The sequence below is a fragment of the Manihot esculenta genome, chromosome 8 (assembly GCF_001659605.2).
Source record: "Manihot esculenta cultivar AM560-2 chromosome 8, M.esculenta_v8, whole genome shotgun sequence".
NCBI lineage: Eukaryota > Viridiplantae > Streptophyta > Magnoliopsida > Malpighiales > Euphorbiaceae > Manihot > Manihot esculenta.
In genome coordinates this window covers 33,194,553-33,214,454 of record NC_035168.2, presented here as the reverse complement: position 1 = coordinate 33,214,454, position 19,902 = coordinate 33,194,553, and the positions used below count along the sequence as shown (strand labels likewise).

At 33.4% G+C, this 19,902-nt stretch overlaps 3 protein-coding genes across 3 annotated transcripts; all 3 read left to right on the top strand.

The window, feature by feature from the left end:
• Positions 1 to 9,384: 9,384 nt before the first annotated feature.
• Positions 9,385 to 10,387, top strand: LOC110621355 (protein vip1). The gene is made up of 4 exons (XM_021765615.2): positions 9,385 to 9,535; positions 9,646 to 9,721; positions 9,787 to 9,849; positions 9,966 to 10,387. The coding sequence occupies exons 1-4, from the start codon at positions 9,420 to 9,422 to the stop codon at positions 10,299 to 10,301; spliced, it is 591 nt and encodes a 196-aa protein (XP_021621307.1). The 5' UTR covers positions 9,385 to 9,419; the 3' UTR covers positions 10,302 to 10,387.
• Positions 10,388 to 12,996: 2,609 nt separating this feature from the next.
• On the top strand, positions 12,997 to 14,291 carry LOC110620584 (protein SRC2 homolog). The gene has a single exon (XM_021764381.2). The coding sequence runs from the start codon at positions 13,375 to 13,377 to the stop codon at positions 14,161 to 14,163; it is 789 nt and encodes a 262-aa protein (XP_021620073.1). The 5' UTR covers positions 12,997 to 13,374; the 3' UTR covers positions 14,164 to 14,291.
• Positions 14,292 to 18,674: 4,383 nt separating this feature from the next.
• On the top strand, positions 18,675 to 19,516 carry LOC110621738. The gene has a single exon (XM_021766023.2). The coding sequence runs from the start codon at positions 18,690 to 18,692 to the stop codon at positions 19,335 to 19,337; it is 648 nt and encodes a 215-aa protein (XP_021621715.2). The 5' UTR covers positions 18,675 to 18,689; the 3' UTR covers positions 19,338 to 19,516.
• The last annotated feature ends 386 nt before the right edge of the window (positions 19,517 to 19,902 follow it).

Genomic DNA, 19,902 nt, shown 5'->3' with positions numbered 1-19,902 from the left:
CAAAGACCTTCTAGGGTCTCTTACTGCTCTGTCCCGGTTGGACCTGCTTGACATTACCCTAGGCAATGTAGGAGGACGGGCGCTCATGCCCTCATCCTCAGGTGGCACTCCAGTCAATCTCGCTGATCGACGAGTTCCCCTCATCCTGTTTTCTGAAAAACAGTACACATAGCACAAACATTAGCATCATATGGTTCATGTGGGCACACATGAACCCGCATCACATACATCACATATCATAGCATATCATTAATGCACATGCATAAAATCATGGCATTTCACTTCATCATGCAAGACAGGACTCCACATCCTATCCTAGTGGACATGATCTTTCCTATTGTGCTTGACCTTCTATAACACCTATGAGCCCGACACTCTAGGTCCGACCATATGAACCTAGGGCTCTGATACCATTCTGTAACGACCCGAAAATCGGACCGCTACCGGCACTAGGATCCAGATCGGCTTAAGGCCGCCGGGACCCGTAGCAAGCCTGACATATAACCTGTAAACCTGTATAATCCCATACATGATCCACAACATACATAAAAATTAAAACTTTTCTTTACATGAACATCAACCAAACTCAACCTGTGCATAAACATTAACATAACATTGATCCCTCTGTGGGATCTCATCAGTGCCCCCAAGGGGTGACATAACATACGTTGAGTTGGTTTACATAAACATCAAAAATCTCTAAGATCATGTGTTAAAGGGATAGCACAATCTATGGTCAAGCACACACTAACATCCATAAACCTCATTACATAACTATACTGTACTTTTACATTACAATTTGATCATGTCCATTGCTAGCTATTACATAAGCATGACTTCTTTACTCTATCCGGACTCCCGCACTATACTGTACCTGCAAGCCTGGGGGTAAAGGGAGAGGGGTGAGCTAAAAGCCCAGTGAGCTGAACTATAAAACATTTAACACTATGCTTTAATGAAATGCATCATAACACAAACAATTCACATAAGGGTTGGGTGAACTTGTCACCAATTAGTCCAAGCTAACATAGTGCCAGGCCGTAGCATGGGGTCCTGGTCTTCTTGTCATACATACATTACTTACCATTATTCCAGGGCCTCCTCTGGGCTCCTGGTCTTCGAGTCCACAATCGTGCCAGGCCGTAGAATGGGGTCCTGGTCTTTCATTTCCGTGCCAGGCCGTAGAATGGGGTCCTGGTCTTCCTGTCATGGACTAATTGGGTCATCCAACATTCACCCACATCAACAACACATGATGCAATGCGGCATATTCGTGAAACTAATGCAATCACCCTATTGCATGATCATGATGCATGAAACATGATAAAACATTTAATTTAAAAGATTAAGTTTAGTTCCACTCACCTCTGGCTGACTCTGACAACACCGAAGCAGCTGACCTCACTGCTGGGGTCCTCGGTTCCTCGGGTCCGAACCTACACAGGTGGACTCAAATGAGGGACCAAACATACTTGAACATAACTCTAAAATACTCCCCAAAAACCCCCTAAAACATCATGAAAATATCACATAAAAACATGCAAGAAATGGCTGAACAGGGCACTTTCGGCGGCAGGTTCGGCGGCCGAAAGTCCCTCCAGAGCCGAAAGTCAGGCAGGTTCGGCGACACCTTCGGCGGCCGAACCTCCCAGACAGATCCGAAAGTCTTCTTTCGGGGGCAAGCTTCGGCAGCCGAATGCTGCCTCCACAAGGGGGTTCGGCGGCCGAAACTCCCTTCGGCGGCCGAACCTGGTTTTTGCCAGAAGGGCAGAAACTTGGTTCACATGAACCCCTTGCCTCCCAAAACCTCAAATCATGCATAAACTAGTTCTAAAACATGCATACAAGTTCCTAGGGGTCTCAAACAGTCATATACCCCAACTACAACACTTCAAACACACACAATCAACACACATTGTTCAAAACATCAATATTAACCCATAACTCAACATATAACCTAACATGCATTTCTACCCATAGATCTTGCATAAAACTTGTTTAAAACACATAAGGAGCTTAAGATCGGCTCTTACCTCTTGAAGATCGAGAGGGAGACGACCTAAACTTGGAGATCCACGAAAATGAGCTCCTGAGTTCCCAAAGCTCCAAAACTTGGTTTAAATGCTCAAAACGTGCAATGTGAGTTTAAAACTCAAGAAAAATGGAAGAGATTTGGAGGAAGAACACAAGAGTTCCAAAGGGAAGGTCGGAAGCTTGCTGTGGCCGAAAATGGGAGAAAACTCGCCCATTTCGGCTAAGTGCCCCTTTTATAGGTGGCTGGCCAGGCCACGTTCGGGGGCCGAATGCGCTTCCGCATCAATGCAATGTTCGGCGGCCGAACTTGACTTTCGGCGGCCGAAACTGGACTTCCCTAACTCATGCTTTCGGGGGCCTAACGTGCCTCCAAAACGCATGCATGTTCGGCGGCCGAACCTGGGTTTTCCTCCAAGGAATTTTCATGCAAAAACTCATTTAATTTCATACTTAAAATCATAAAACACATTAAAACATTTTTATAAAACATGATTCTACCCTTCTAGAGGTCTCCGGCATCCGAGATTCCACCGGACGGTAGGAATTCCGATACCGGAGTCTAGCCGGGTATTACAGTGTACGTATAAGTTTATGAGATCCTTGCCATGTAACCCTTTCTTATAATGACAACTCACAACCTACTTTAGGCAAGTCTCATATAGCATCAGAGGTCCCCTTACTGGTCTTCAAATCTTTATATTCGAAGGTGAGTTGTCTTCATAATCTGGGTTATGTGGCTTGTTTGTTTGATGTTGAGCGTATGAGGTCCTTACTTTTTACTTGTCCTATTGACTAGTCATGTAATACCCGGCTAGACTCCGATATCGGAATTCCTACCGTCCGGTGGAATCTCGGATGTCGGAGACCTCTAGAAGGGTAAAACCATGTTTTCATGAAATGTTTTAATGTTTTGATGATATTAAGTAAAGAGGAAATGAGTTTTTGAATAAAAACACCCTTGGAGGAAACTCAGGTTCGGCCGCCGAAACTCAAAGTTCGGCCGCCGAACATGCATGCATTTCGGGTGAGCCTTAGGCCCCCGAAGGCATAAGTGAGGGAAGCCCAGGTTTGGCCGCTGAACCTCAAGTTCGGCCGCCGAACATGGCATGCATGCGGAGGCACGTTCGGCTCCCGAATGTGGCCTGGCCAGCCACTATAAAAGAGCCCCTTAGCCGAAATGGGCGAGCTTTCTCCCCATTTTCGACCAAGGTGAGCCCTTCCGCCGTTCCTCACCAACTTTGAGTTCTTTCCTTCAAATCTTTCACGATTTTCACAAGTTTTCATCTTGTTTTGAAGATTTTCAAGTTTTGAGCGAGTTTTGGAGGTTTGAGGTTCAAGAACTCAAATCTCTCCCATCTCCGAGTTTAGGTCGTCTCTCTCTCGATATTCAAGAGGTAAGAGCCGATCTTAAGCTCATTACATGTTTTAAGTAAGTTTTATGTAAGATCTATGGGGAAGAATGCATGTGTAGGGTTTTATGAGTTTATGGGTTTATGTTGGTTTATGGACAATGTATGTTGGATTGTGTTGCTTGATGTGTTGTAGATGGGGTTTAAGATAGTTTGAAGCCCCTAGGAGCTTGTATGCTTGAGTATGTGTGTTGTAGAATAGGATTATGCATGTTTAGAAGGTTTGGGAGGCTTTGGAGGCAAGAGGAGCCAAGTTTCTGCCCTTTGACAGAAACCAGGTTCGGCAGCCGAAGGACTTTCGGCCGCCGAACATGGCTGGGGAGGCAAGCCTTTCGGCTGCCGAAGTTGCCCCCGAAAAGAGACTTTCGTCTCTGTCTGGGACTTTCGGCCGCCGAAGGTGCCGTCGAACCTGCCTGGGTTTCGGCTCTGGAGGGACTTTCGGCCGCCGAAGGTGCCGCCGAACCTGCCCTGTTCAGCCTTCCTTTGCATGTTTTTGCATGATTGTTTTGAGGTGTTTTAGGAGGTTTTTGGGGGATGTTTTTAGAGTTATGTTCTAGTTGTTTGGTCCCTCATTTGAGTCCACCTGTGTAGGTTCGGACCCGAGGAACCGAGGACCCCAGCAGTGAGTTCAGCTGCTTCTGAGTCAGTAGAGCTTCAGCCAGAGGTGAGTAGAATAAACCTTTACGATTTAAAGCAAATAAATTATAAAGTTTTTAGCATGTTCATGCATCATGAATGTCATGTGATGAATTAGGTTGTTTGCATTAGAATTCACGAATATGTTGCATTGCATTTATGATGTTGATGTGGATTGGTCATTGGATAATCCTTTAGTCCTCATATAGTATGATGATGTTACGGCATGATATGGTATGGAAGTCCAGGTTGTACCCATTCTACGTCCCTAGCACATTGGAATGTTATGATATGTTATGTTAAGAGAAAGACCGGTTGTACCCATTCTACGTCCCGGCACTTTGGAATGTAGAGGACTATTGGTGACAATACCATTCGAGATGTGATTTGTTGTGATGTGTTGCATTACATGATGGCATGAGATTTCAAATGTTGTTTTCTATTATTCTGCTCACTAGGCTCTAGTAGCTCACCCCTTTTCCCTAATCCCCCAGGATTGCAGGAACGGGCTAGACAGAGAAGTCAAGAAGAGTAAAGTCTTGTAATTGTAATAGTTAGAAAGTGGACATGATAAATTGTAAGATGATGTAAAGTTGAATAGTCATGTTATGTATAATGATATTGAGGATTAGAAGTTGTGCTTGACCCTATAGATGTTGTTATCCCTTTTAATACATGATCTTAGATGTTTATTGATGATTATGTTTAACCAACTCAACACATGTTATGCCACCCATTGGGGGCATCGATGAGACCCCACAGAGGGGTCAAGTTTATGATTATGACTATGTTCAGTGCATGCACAGGTTGATTTTGGTGTATGATAGAATGTATGAAAGAAAAGTTTTAATTTTTATGTATGTTGTTGATCATGTATGGGATTAAACAGGTTTACAGGTTGCATGTCAGGCTTGCTACGGGTCCCGGCGGCCTTAAGCCGACCTGGATCCTAGCGCCGGTAGCGGTCCGATTTTCGGGTCGTTACAAGTCAGGTCCAAGATCTTGTCTGGAAAAAATTGATATGAGTGATATAGTAATACCTTGACAAGTTTCTAGGTTTTCTCTAGTCCTGGGGATCATCTGGGCATCTTATAGCCCTTATGAGCCCCTTGGCCTTTTCCAGCCTTATTGAGCTTCTAGACATTTTTCAACCTTGGTGTACTTTCGAGCATTTTATTTCCCCGACCAGCCCTAACGAGCTTCCAAGAATTCTCTAGCCTTTGCGAGCTCCATGGCTTTTTGCAGCCCTAATGGGCTTCGCAGCCTTCTACAGCCCTGATGGGCTTATGTGTAGTTTTACAGTCTTGATGAGCTTCCAAGCATTTTCTCAGCCCTGACGTGCTCCTTGGCTTATACAGCCCTGATAGGCTTCTTTCATTTTTTTAGCCTTGCTAAGCTTCCGAGCATCTTTCCAGCCTTGACAAGCTTCCTTGCCTTTTACAGCTCTGACAGGCTTACGTGCATTTTTCCACCCTTAACGAGTTTTCAAGCATTTTCTCAACCTTGATATGCTCATTGGCTTTTTACAGCCTTAACGGACTTTTTAGCATTGTCTTGTCTTGACCAGCTCTGATGAGCTTTTGGTCATTTACCTCATTGCAACAAGTTTTAAATTTTTGGGAGTAATTGTAAGAGCAATGACATATGCCTGTGATCCTCTGGGTGAGATGGGACCAATGCTCTCAGTCGCATGGCATGACTCATACCCGCCTTATGGCTTGGGCATCAAATGCCTTAGAAGCTTCTTTGTGAAGCAGGACTAATATTCGATCAGTCGACCTGGCGTATATCCGCCTGATGAACTGAGATCCAACGGGGTTATCAAATGTGGATACTAGTACAGAGATTCGATTCGATGGATTAATTATTGATCCGTGATTAGTTCCATATAGGTCCCCCCATACTCAATCTTGAGGAAGGGAACCTGCGAAAAAGAAGAGGACAGTCAGAGATTCATTAGGGGTGCCCTAGGTGGATACCCTCCAATGCTCAAGTTAAATCAAGAATTATCTGAGATTCATTAATATAAAAAGAAAGTAAATAATAATAGAGCATTCAAAAAGAAGCTGCAGAAGGCATGGATTCTGAGAGTTCTTTTATGAATGTGTTTGAGAGAGAGAGATTCCAGAGGTAGATTAACCCGAGAGTCATTGCCCATGAGAGAGCTAGAGAGAGGAGCCTGCCATTTGGGGCTAAAATATTGATATATATAATGAAGGGTCATTCTGATTGCGTCCAACATTAAGTCCTATTAGATCAGACATGGACAACCTTTGGCAGAAGTGTCAGGCGGCTCATAAATGGGAGCAGTTTTAGCCCATACTCTATCTATCATGTACGTCACATTAATTAATCTTTCAGTATGCACATTTAATACTTTGGAGGGCCTAGAGGGGTCGACCATTGTATCGAGGGTTGGCACCTTATCTTGGTCTCATTAGGCCGTGTGCAGCTTATCCAACTTGTGTTGAGGTGGGTTCCTTTTGGTCACTGAGGTCGGTTGTGTCTGTATTTGATGCCTCATTGCAGTGTGATCTTTAAGGAGATCTGTCTGTCTGCTTTGAGCTTTGAAGAGGCTAGTTGAGGTTTGTATTAATCTCCAGACCGTATCAGATTATGCTCGGCCTGCTCAGCCTTTACTAAGGTTGGTTCTCTTCGGTTCTTTAGAGCTGGTCAGACCGTGGACACTTATCCTGATCATAGGGGGCCTTATACTTAACATATTATCATATGCCCTTCGCTTTTCCGACGGTTATTTATGAAGATTTGGAGAAGGCAATCTGATCTGCTGATTTGACGTCATTTGTTCATTTGGTAGACACTTATGGACTTCGAAGGGAGATGCAATCAGTTGAATTGATCGACTTATCATAGATCAAACTAAGGGAATGAATTTCATCCTTTCTTTAGAAGGTCTTTTTATTAGAGGTTTTACGTTGATAATCTTTCCTTTGGGAGATCTGATCTTTGATGGTCTTTTATGGAATATCTAATATTAGTAGGTTTTCTTTTGGAAGGTTTAACCTTAATGGCTTGCCCTTGCGCCTTGACCTTAATGGCTTGCCCTTCTGGGTCTTGTTCTTTCAGCCTTGTATGTTTGGCCTGACCTTAGTGGTTTCAAAGAAGATCAGACCTTGATTGTTCGGTAAATACATACTTCATCTGAGGAAGTTCAAGAGTAATTTATTTATAAATATGTGGTAGGCTTGTTTTCACCTTGCTTTTATTGTAGAAAATTTTTAATTTCTTGTAACACGCATCTTTTTCGAGTACTTTTTGCTTGTGGTCTTCCGGGCTCCTTATAGTCTTCTAAGCTCTTAACCCTAATTCTTTTTCCCGAGCTCTTTGTCCTTAAGTGTCTTTCAGACTCTTAGCCCTAATTTTTTTTGAGCACTTTTGCTCTTTAGTGTTTTCCAGACTCTTAGCCCTGATTCTTTTTCCGAGTTTTTCGCCTTTGAGCGTCTTTCAGACTCTTAGTCCTGATTCATTTTCTGAGCACTTTTGCCCTTTAGCGTTTTCCAGACTTTTAGTCTTGATTTTTTTCCCTAACTTTTTGTCCTTGAGCATCTTTCAGACTCTTAGCCCTGATTCTTTTTCTAAGCTCTTTTTCCCTTAAGTGTCTTTTGAACTCTTAGTCCTAATTCTTTTTTTTTAGCACTTTTTCTCTTTAGTGTTTTCCGGACTCTTAACCCTTATTCTTTTTTTAAGCTTTTCTCCCTTGAGCGTCTTCCCACCAGCTAATTAGTCGGGAATCCCGTGATCGCAGGCATAAAGGGGATCTGTTGGATTATAACTGTTTAATGGTAACTTCCTTAAATAGACTCACCCTGAAGTTGAGACTATCTGACCTGAGACCGACCTGTCCTCAAACCAATCTGAAGCTCGAAGATTTTTTTTTCCTATGGATGAAACCGCGTATAAATATATTAAATTTTTACCCCACGACTCTGTTTTGTGGTAACAATTCATGTCTATTTTGAGCGAGTCTTATGTAACGTCAATAAAGATAAAAACTCATTTCACTGTCAATCTCAGAATAGTCTTTTAAGAATATATATTTATTCATCTTTCGTCATTCCCCTTTAAGTTGCTCCATCTTCACCATTCACCTTTATTTTTTAATAATTTTAATAATAAATATAGTTATAAAATATTTATTATCAAATATATCTAACACCTTATAAACATTTTAAATAAATATATAAATATAAATAATTAAAATTTTAAAAATTTAGAAGTTTCAATAGTTTATAAACGCTAAGTAAAACTAATTTTTCATAAGTTAAATTAAATATCTGAGTTAGAATTTTGGTTTATTTTTTTATATAAATATATATATTTTTCTCATTTTCTAATTAAAATTTTAAAATCCCCAATCCAGACATCACAATTTGGAGAACCTTTCAGTTGTTCAACATCAAATTCACTTGTAATTTCATCTTTGTGTGAGATTATATTAGCCATTAATTTTATTATATTTTAGTTCTGGAAAATTGTTTCTAGGTAGTGATCCACGCTGGATGTTCTGTTGAGGCATAAATTCTAGATAAGTTTTCCACTTTCAAAAGAAGAATCAATTCTTATGTGAATGGCAACTTTATTCTTCAACTATATAATTATTAAAAAAAAAAATTCTTTACTTTCTCCACATAAAATGAAATAGTAATGAATATTTTCTTTAACCAGTATTTTCGAATTAGAATATAAATATAAAAAATATTTTAAAATTTTGAAAAAATACCTAATAGAGCTGAAAATAAATTTGAATATTATATAATTTAATCGAATTATTAAATTTTAAATATTAATTAATTTAGTAGTATTTGGTTTAAATCGAAAAAATCGAAATATTCAGTTTAGATCGAAAAAATCGATCAAATCGAATTAATTTGAAAATTCGATTCGCTTTTTTATGTATTTTGGTTGGGTTTAATTTTTAATTTCAAAAATTTCGGTTATTTCGGTTCGGTTCGATTTTGATTAAAAAAAAATTGAAAAAATCAAATCGAACTGATTAGTAATAATAATATATTATTTTCAATAATATAGAGAGATTAGATCATATTAAGATTAAAATATTCTAATTAAATTTTAAAATATTAAAAATAAAGTGTAAAAATTAAAAAAATTATTAAAAGTTTAAATTGAACCGAACCGAACTGAATCAGATTGATTCAATTCGATTTGAGTTTTAATCAAAATCAATTTAATTTTTATAAATATCAAAATTTTAAATTTTATTTTATTCGATTTTAATCGAACGAATTCAAATGGTCAAACCACATTTGTGTGTGCATAAAAGAAGATAGACTCTAATGGAAGGATACTGTCATAGGCATAATGGGTCGGTTAGATTTTACTGTTAAAGTTCTCAACGTTCCTCCCAAGGTGACAGTCGCCGAGTTAAATACATTCTTCTCTTACTGTGGAACTGTTGAGAAGATCCAGCTTCACAAGTAGATAAATAAACTTCTTCGTTTATATAATCTGTTTTCATTTCTTAATCTTTTTATTTAATTCTAATTCTTACAATGGCTTGATGTCTTGTGGGTTGTTAAATTGCCAGAAACAAAGACCAATTGCAGTGGGCTTTAGTGACTTTCAGGCAGCCATATGCATATCAGACTGCCCTTCTCCTTAATGTAAGTGTTCGTTAAACTTGCCCGCAGTTCTCATAACAGGCAGGCTCAAAGTTAAACTTTTGCAGGAAGCAAGCTTTGCGGGTCACCAAATTCACATAACAGTTCCAGATTTGATAAATGAAACTGAGGTATGCTTGCAAGCTGGACTAATTAGCAACTTCAAAGATGTAGGCGTTACTTGGATAAAACTTTAAATGACAGATAAAAATGTCTAATATTAATAAAGATGATCTATGATTTCCAGAAGCATGAGGAGAGCACATTTATTCCGGCAACCAAGGCTGAAGCCGCAACGGAAAGGGTGGCTTCAAAAGGTGAAGTTGGAATGATGAAGAAGACAGAAGATGGGGTAGAGAATTACAAGCTTTCAGGAAAAGGAAAAATGGTGATGGACAGAACAAGATCAGCAGTCAATTATGCTGGGCAGAGAATGGAACGTATAGGCACGGCAATCAAGAGCAAAGACTTCGTTGCAAATGGTGCTCAGTGGATCTCTGACTTGCTTGATAAAGCTTCGAAGCGTGTCTCAACTCTTGCCAATGGCAATGCCAGTAACCCAAACTCTAGGAAGCAGAAATAGATAAGCTTCTTAATTATTGACCTCTAGTTTATTTACTCTTCTAGTGATATTCACCTTTTTTATTAATAAAATTTTGATAATTAAATAATATTTATAATTATCTATAATATATATAAAAAGAAAAACATTACTATAGCCAAAAATCTCTTTACATTGTACTGATAATTACAATTTTATTTTATTTTTAATTAAAATTCTTCAATTTAATTAGTTAATTATATTATTTTTTTTTATTTAAACTCAAATCAGTTAAAGAATTATTTTAATATTTAAAGTAATGTTAATTAACTTTTATTATAATCTAAAACAAAATTTTATAAAAGAATAACTCTCTGAAATTAAAAATTCATATTCAAAAAATAAAAAAAAAAATATCATATTTTGATTTATCACTAAAAATAAAATTCAACGTAAAAAATATTGTTACTGAAAATACTAGTTTGTCACTAAAATGTTTAGATAAAACAATATATCATTAATAATTTTAGCAACGGATATAAATTTAACGAATTAAATTTTGGTTTGCTTGCGAAAAATAATTTATATAAAAATATTTTCTATGAAAAATATTTTTTAATGATATATCTGATTTTTTATTATTTAATTTTAATTTAAAAATAAAATTTATTAATAAATTTATATATATAATTCATAATAAATGTTGTTTTAAGATAAGTGATCCCGGTGAATGGATCACTTTATCAAATTTTTGGTATTGAGTGTGAAAAAGTGATAATTTAAAATGAATATTTCAAAAGTTTTCTTAAAATATTAAGAAATTAATTGATCATACAAACATGTATTGAACAGATGAAGGCAATGCAAAATAAAAATTAATTTAGTAAGCTAATTTTTAGAACCGTAATCGAATCGAACCGAATTTTAATAAGTTTAAATTCAATTAGAAAATAAATTTAAAAGTTCGAGTTCAACTCGAATTTCATTTATAAGCTCAACTCAAGCATCATCTATAAACTCGAATTCGATTTATAAAATAAATATTAAACTCAAATTCAGTTTGAATTCGATTTATAATAAACTCATTTATCATATTAACGAGTCAACTCAAACTCTATTCAAAAATTTCGAATTTGATCTTATTTAGACTCGACTTTGAGCTCGATTATATGATAAACAAGCTCAATATAATTCAAATTCATTTAAATTATAAATAAATTTAAATTAAAAATAAAATTTAAATTATAAGGTAATTAAAAGATTTTTAAATTAAAAATTTTTTTTATTTAATTGAAATCTCTCAAATTCAAAACTAATGAAAAAGAATATAGAATGATTGTTTTATAGAGAAGTCACAATCTTCCATATCTCTTCAACTTTCGATGTGGGATTAGTGTTGGTGAATGAGCATGTTTACGAGCTTATTCGCGATCCTCCTCACGGGTCTGTTTACTTCACGTGTCAACCCACGAGCTTGTTCATAAACTTAAAAATGAGTTGAGTTCGCGAGTCTAAACGAGCTGAATACTGAATACTACTAAGCTCAAGATCGACTGATTTATTAAACGAGCTTAAAAAGTGAATTCGAACCGAATCCGATCAAGTTTTTATCGAGTCGAGTCTCAAATAACTCACGACTAGTTTAGTTCGTTTATACTCTTACTAATTTTATATTATTCTTATTTAACTTGTAAACATATATTTCAAATAAATAATAAAACTAAAAATCAAGAGATTAAAGATAAGAAAATAAAAAACAAAGATTATAGTAGTTCAGCGGACATGGCCTCTAAGTACTTTCCTGAGTCTTTACTCCACTAAATTTATTTTATAAGGTAAGAGAATGGCTTTACATGCAACAAGTAGTTTGATACACCTTTCAAACTTCTATTTAAGTTTCAATAACTACTTAAAACCTCTATCAAATGAATACACACACTATCAATTTTATATAGTTTTTTATTCAGAAAGAAATACTCTCAACAACTCTCAACAATTACAATAGAATACTATTAAAATGAGAAAGGGAAGATTTTTCAATGAAAATTAGAAATTTGAATGAAAAATTTTCAACACAAAAATTTAATACTCTTAGAAAATTAGTGCTTTTATCGCTCATAAATTTTTTTTATAATAAATTTTGAAAATATTAACTATTATAACATTAAAATTCGTACAAACTGAAATAAGTTAAACTCGCAAATTGAAAATAGTTAGTGAAAAATAAACACAAATAAAAATTGGATATCTAAATTGAAACCGTATCGAAAATTAAATATCTAATTTTAATTATACATATTATATTTAATTTATGTAATTTTAATTATACATATTATATTTATTTAATTTTTTATTCTCCAATCTTTTTCAATAAAAAATTTTTTATTATCTTTAATATTTCAACTCCAAATCGTAAATTTTTTTAAAAAATTATTTACATATTATTTAATTTAAATATTATTTTTATTATTAAAAATGATGATTTTTACTTATATCTTTTTATTTTATTTGATTGCTAATTTATTTATATGATTGAAATTATATTTAAACCGTTTAAATTTAGAGAAATAAATTTAAAATTTTTAAAAATAAAAGTGTTTTATGGATAATATTAGATAATTTAATGACATAAACTATCTAAAATTACAAAAATAAAATTTAAATCTAAAAAATATAAGTTTAATAGGTTATAAGGAATAGAATTTAAATTTAAAAAATTTGAAATATGAATGTGTTGTTTTTATGTTTAATATATTAGATTATTCAAATTAGGAAAAATAAATTAAAAACATTATTTTTATGAGTAATGGGTTGGAAATTTTTAAATATGAAAATTTTTAGGCAGGAAATTAGGCAAGTAATTTTGTGTTAGGGTAATTAACATTAGTATGGGGACCATATTTTCTAGATAATCTGATGAAATCAGTTTTAAAAATAAAAAATTCTGATTAAAAACCTTCCTTCGTGGGTCCATGGTCTCAGTCAATGACGTGTCTTCTACTGTGGAGACTTGGTTTTAAGTCCATGGACTTGATTTATCTCATCTGTGCTTTGTGTCTAATTATATTTGAGTGAATTAAAGAGAGAGCAGCTGTGATATTATTTATTTAATATCATGGATTCGATCTCTTTAGAACTCAAACTAATTTCTTGCAGAGATCTGAAAGCCTTCAATTTCTTCCAGAAGCTGTCTGTCTATGCAGTGGTATCCATTTTATCCATTTCTAATGATGACTCGAAGAAGAAGAAGAAGAACGAGCGGCCACAATGTCTGCAGCGTCAGAAGACCCCAGTCGACGGAGAAGGAGGCAGAAACCCCGAGTGGAATCACATGATAAAATTTGATCTTAAATCCATCTCCCTTCCTGATCAGGACGATCATCTATTTCTCATATTCAATTTACGGTGTGCAGGTGTAATCTCCGGCGACAGATCGATTGGGGAAGTTCGTGTTCCGTTAAAGGACTTGATTGATGAGTTCAATGGCCCTGTCAGGTTCCTCAGTTATCAGGTTCAAACTAGTGATGGCAAGCCTAATGGAGTCTTGAATTTTTCTTATAAGCTCAGAGGGAAGGCTGAGAAGAAACCAGATGATTCTCCGGCGCCGAAAATAAATATGCCATCTAGAACTTCTACCGAGAAACTCCATTGCACACCTTTGCAAGTTCAAGTTCGGCCGCCGAACAAGTGCTTATACCCTTCGCTGGATGATATCCTCTCTCCTCTTCCGAGAATTAGCTCGCCTATGCCTCCACCGCCATATCTACTGCAACAGCCAGCTTTTGCTGTGGGTCATGGTCCCTGTCCATCGCCATTGGTGCAGATTCCAGGGTCACACTGGTACGCAACAGAGACGGCCCATTACGGTTACGGGCTGCATGGGTATCCTGGTAGTTGGAGGTAAATCAGATATACTGATAGTGGGTGGCTGAATTGCAGCTTCATGCCTTGTTTTAGTCAACGTTAATGGCATTACTATGCGTGTAATATCAGATTTTTAGTAATAATAATCAGCTTAAAGTTGTGATGAAATGAAAAAAGGATTCTTCTAAAAATGGGTTACTATTGAATTGATGCTCTGTTACTGTATCAAATTCCACATTTTGTTTCCAACGAGAATGGAAGAGCATCGAAAATAGAAGATGGAGGTCTGAGAAATCTACCGACAAGCCCATTCCAAGCCCAGTAAAATTGTATTTGCATTTGAACACGAAAGCATCAAAAGTCCAAATGCTGGGTCAATAGTCACCTGTACCGTACGGTGTATCCAGAAGGAAGTTTAGCTTTCAACGACGACCAGGAACAGGCATTAAGGATACAAGTCAACCTGAAATAAGTGTTTCCCCTGCGGACTTGGATTCAATATATATTTAGATTTTTATTCAAGATGATAAAAATTTAAAAGGATGCAAATGCGGTAGCGGATGTTTGACTAATTTAACCATTGATGATGATTTTAATTTAAAAATTTATCAATAACCTTCTGTTACTATTAAATTTTTACTGAATGTTGATAGGTTGAACCTTTTATGGCCTAAATTAATAAAATAAGGACTCCATCTTTTTATTTTTTTTAAAAAAAAAGGATATGGATGAAATGACCAGAGGGGCTAACCTCTTTAGTTTTCCCTGCAAATAGTTTTCAATACGCTGATAATTCAAACGTCTTAATTAAATTATATTTATATTTTTAATTTTTAATTTTAAATAGTTAAATCAAATTTTTAATATTTATTATAATTTTATCCATAAACATAAATTAATTTTAACTAAAATTTAAAATTTACACTCTACCATTCTAATTTAATATTTTTATTATTTTTAATTGATATTTTTTACTTATTAGCTAAAAATAGCTAATAATTCAATTATTTTTATAAATTTAATTTTTTTTAGTTTGTCGGATAAAATAATCTAAATTTTTTAAAAAAATTATATTTATATGTTAATATTTTAATATTAAATAATTATAAAAATAATTATCAAGACACTCAAAAAATTAGTAGGAACATCTTTAACTAAAACACATGTGGAGAAAAAAAAAACTAAATTAATCACTAACGGTAACGAAAATAATAAAAGTAAAAATAATGGATAAGGGAGATTAATTTAGAGAAAAAAATGATTATGAAGAGATAAATAGTTATTTCTTTTCAAACTAATCTCTCTTACCTATTTTTTTCTTTATTGCCACTTTATTTATTTAGATTTTATCATTTTTCTTATAATTATAGTTGAAAAAAATATTAATTTGAGTTTTTTTTCTCTATATGGATGCTTTCATCAAGAATGCAGTTATTGATCTTTTGTGTATTTTGATAATTATATTATTACTCTTTAAGATTTGAATATTAGTATATAAATGTAAATTTGTGAAAATGTTTGGCTTATTTTGTCCAATAAATAAAAAGATTGGAATATAAATGTGAAGTTACAAAAAAAATTTAAATTATTTTATTTAAAAGATAAAAAAAATATAATTAATTAAAAAATAATAAAAAGGTCATGTGAGATAACATGTGAGATTTTTAAATTTTGGTCAAAATTGATTTAGGATCATGAATATAATCGTAATAAATCTTAAAAATTTAATTTAATTTAATTATTTAAAATTAAAAATTGAGAATATACATGTGAGTTGACCAAAAAGTTTGGATTAATTGGGTTAATAGACCTTGTCTGTATGCTATTTTCTTTCTTTTGTCTGAGGTTAGGCCTCTTTTATATGCTGTATCAAGACGTTTTCTATTTAGAAACCATAAATAACTTAGATCTTATAACTATTTTTCAGCAATGAAATAATATCTTTTAAAAAAAATGAGGTTAGTTAAAAAATAACCATCAACCCATTTATTTATTTTTATTGATATATTTCGATTTAAATATTTAGAAATACCAATAATCAATTCATTATATCATGTAGCAGTTAGGTTTATTTTTAATTTTACATTGATTGGTTGCCAATCCTTCTTCTTTCTGTAGGTTTTGACAATTTCAAATTGGAATCACTTGAATGAACTCCTGATTGAGACGGTAACTTGGCTTGTTTGACAATTTCTAATTGGAATCTTGGAAAAATGACACGTTTGTTAAGGCTATATTTAATTTAAATTTAATATTATGTTTGACTAATCATATTTGAATTGTTATTTAATTATAAATTTTAAATATATTATTCTATTTATTAAGAATTTTTTTATTGAATGTTAATAATTTTAAATCTACACCCAATTAAGATGCTATTTTAATTAATTGAATATAATTTATAATTTATAATTACACAAGGTAATTGAATTTTATCACTAAAAATAGCAACGGAAAATATTGATGACACATGAATTTCGTTAGTAATTTATATATATATATATTTATATGTTGAATTTGACTAAAAAAAACTGATTTTTTTAAAGAAAGAAAATCTAAAAGTTTTAGTTTTATAGTTTATTATAACTAAAATCAAATTCCATCCAGAGGGGTGAAATTTCAAGTGAATTGGATGAAAATATTCTTGAATTAATTAAAGTGCTTATGTGTTCATCATACATTGGCTTATATCTACCTCTTCTCTTCCTTTCCCACTATCCTTCATTACCCTCGGTTTTTCTTTTAGCTTTCCCTTACATGCACAATTATAATAAATATTTTAAATTAAATCGTAAAAATAATTCATTTTAAAATAAAATTATTCCTATCCAACGGTAAAATAGAATCACGCGAATCTCTTTTCTCTCAATTAGAAATTTTAAATTCGAATACGGGTATAAAATACTTTTAAAAGATTTAGAGAGATCGCTTTATCTTTTTAATAGGTTTGTTCAACGCGAATCCAATTAATTGAACTAATAAATTTTAAATATTGAATAATTTATAAAAAAATAAAATTATTTCATGTAAGAATTTATTATACTAAGATTATTTGAAAAATAATTTAATTTTAAATTATATAATAATAATAATTTTTATCACTATATGTTTAAGAGGTAAGTTTCTTTCTTTCTTCCTTTCTTGTAAAGGATAGTTTGAGAATAATGATCAATTAACTTTAAAAAGTATTAAAATTCAATTAAAATTTTCATTTTAAATTATATTAATCGAGTTGCTTAATATTTGGTTCAATCGAAATAATCAATCAATTAATTTAGAAATTTGATTTGGATAATATTTTTTAGTTTGATTTTAATTTTTAAAAAATTTAATTATTTTAATTCATTTTGATTTTGATAAAAAAAAATTTGATAAAATCAAATTGAACCGAATAATTAGTAATACTGTTTTATAATATACATGACTCACACACTAATTAAAAATAAAATATTTCAATTAAACTTTAAAACTCTAAAAAAATATGTTAAAAATAAAAAATTTATTAAACAATTCAACTGACAGAATCGAATTGAATTGAATTAAATTAAATTAATTCGATTCATATTAATTTCTCTATAATTTAATTCGATGTGATTTTACAAATATTTAAATTTTAAATTTCAATTTATTTGATTCAATTTTAATCTGAATCAAACACTAAATACTCACCCTAGATGTTAATGTTACAATTACCTTCTAAAGGACTAATAATACCAATATTTCTCACAAGATTTCAATGGCAATATAGAAATTTCAATAAGACAAGATATCACAATCACTAAGAAAGAATAATAAACAAAGAAATAATTAAGTAGACATCAACTTTTCCTTATCAGACTAACATAGCCATGCTGCTTTATACGTGAGTGACAACCAAAAAGATCTTGCATGTTCTTTTGAGAGGGGAAAGATTCCTGCTTTATCTCCCTTTTCTTCAATAGCTACATTTGTATAAACATAAATCTCACTGTTTTACACTAATTGAGGTTTATTTCGTGTTAAGGTTTCAGATACAGTGTTCTTTCTTCCAATTAGGGTATGAAGATCAGCAGCAAGTTCGATGATTCTTTCATCTTTTGGCTTTTAAGAAGCTTCTTTGAAGAGTTGCTTATATTACAACTGCCACTGTGCATGTGCAATATCGACTACTATAACCCTAGAATATTCTGTTTTCTCTCTGCAAAACAAAAATATTCACAGATCTTATATGGGCAAAAGCAATGCTGGCTTTACTGATCAACCTCTCGCTTTTTGGTATTGATTAGAGCCGTTCACGTTGCTTTTTAACCTAACATTTAACATTGTTTTTCATAATAGTTTATTGGTTAAAAAGCAAGCCTGTTACTGCAACTAACACATCATTCTCCATTATTAATCCTCTGTTAAAGAAAAGATAAATAAACTTATGTTGCTTCCCAGCCAACCCATTGCTGGGTAAGAATAGATTACCACCCTGTGAAGCTTTCATTGATGCTCTTTAACCACCCACCTTGATCCCACTCCCAAAAGTACACAATAAAAAGCAACAAAAAGTAAAGCTTTCTCTTTTCTATATAAACAGCTTCAATGGCTTCTGCTTACCCTCATGCTAAGCATTATTGCCTTTACATATTTTCAGCTGTTGAATCTAAAGTCTGTTTGTTGTGGTCTTCTATCTTTCATATTTCAAACATGAAGAACAAAGCTTCTGTTGTCTTGAAAAAGATAGTGTCATTGCTGAGCTGCATTGCAAAGGCAAGGGCCATGGCTATTAAGAGCAAAACCAGCGAAGTTAAAGCTCGTTTGATCATGTTCTCTTTGGTGAAGAGTAAGAAGGTTTTGTTGGGTTCTATCTCTAACAAAATTCATGACATTCTTGGCCACTGCGACAGGGATGAAGACGAAAGCAAAGCTATTGTTCTCTATAACAATGGCTTGCCCGAAGACTCGCAGTCGAGTTTCGCCCACTTGGCTGACGAGATCGATGATGGTGATGATGATAAGTACCCTGATCTCACTCATTCGCTGTTTGATGATGAAGAAGATTTCAATGATCCAGGAGGTTCCATAATCGATTTGGTGAAGAATTCTAAAGAGAAAGGAGAAGATTTCAAGTTGGAAGATGAGATTGATCATGTAGCTGACTTGTTCATTATGAGATTTCATAAGCAGATCCGTTTGCAGAAGTTGGAATCTTTCAAGAGGTTTCAAGAGATGCTTGCAAGAAGCGTTTGATTACTGTGATTTTTATTTTTTTCTCTATTTGTTTTGTTCTTTTGATGTACTACCTATCAGTATCAGCTACTTATTTCTGCTCTTGCAGAAATGATATTTAAATATTAGGCTGGATTTCTCCAGTAGTTTTGAATGGAGGATCCCATTTGCATAATGGCCCTTTTGAATAATTCTTGGCATTTTGATAGATCTCATATGGCAATGGCATGTACATTAAGTGAAAATCAAAACCAGTGTAAATTTATCGATTCAATAATAATAGAAGGTTTGGAAATTGGATTTGTTCTATTCCACTTAAGAATAGAGAAAAAGATGAATAATATTACATCTCTTAACCGCTGTATGAAATCAGTAATGTTAATTTCTTTTGCACATTAGATTTCGAACTTAGCTTTAAAGAAGATTTAATATCATTGGATATTAATATTAATTTCTTTTTTACTAATTCATTTTTTAAAATAAAAAAAATATAATTTAAAAAATTAAAACCATTCATAATTTTATAAAAAATCATTTAAATTTTTTATTTTTTATTTTTTATTTTTACAATTCAACAAGCTCTATT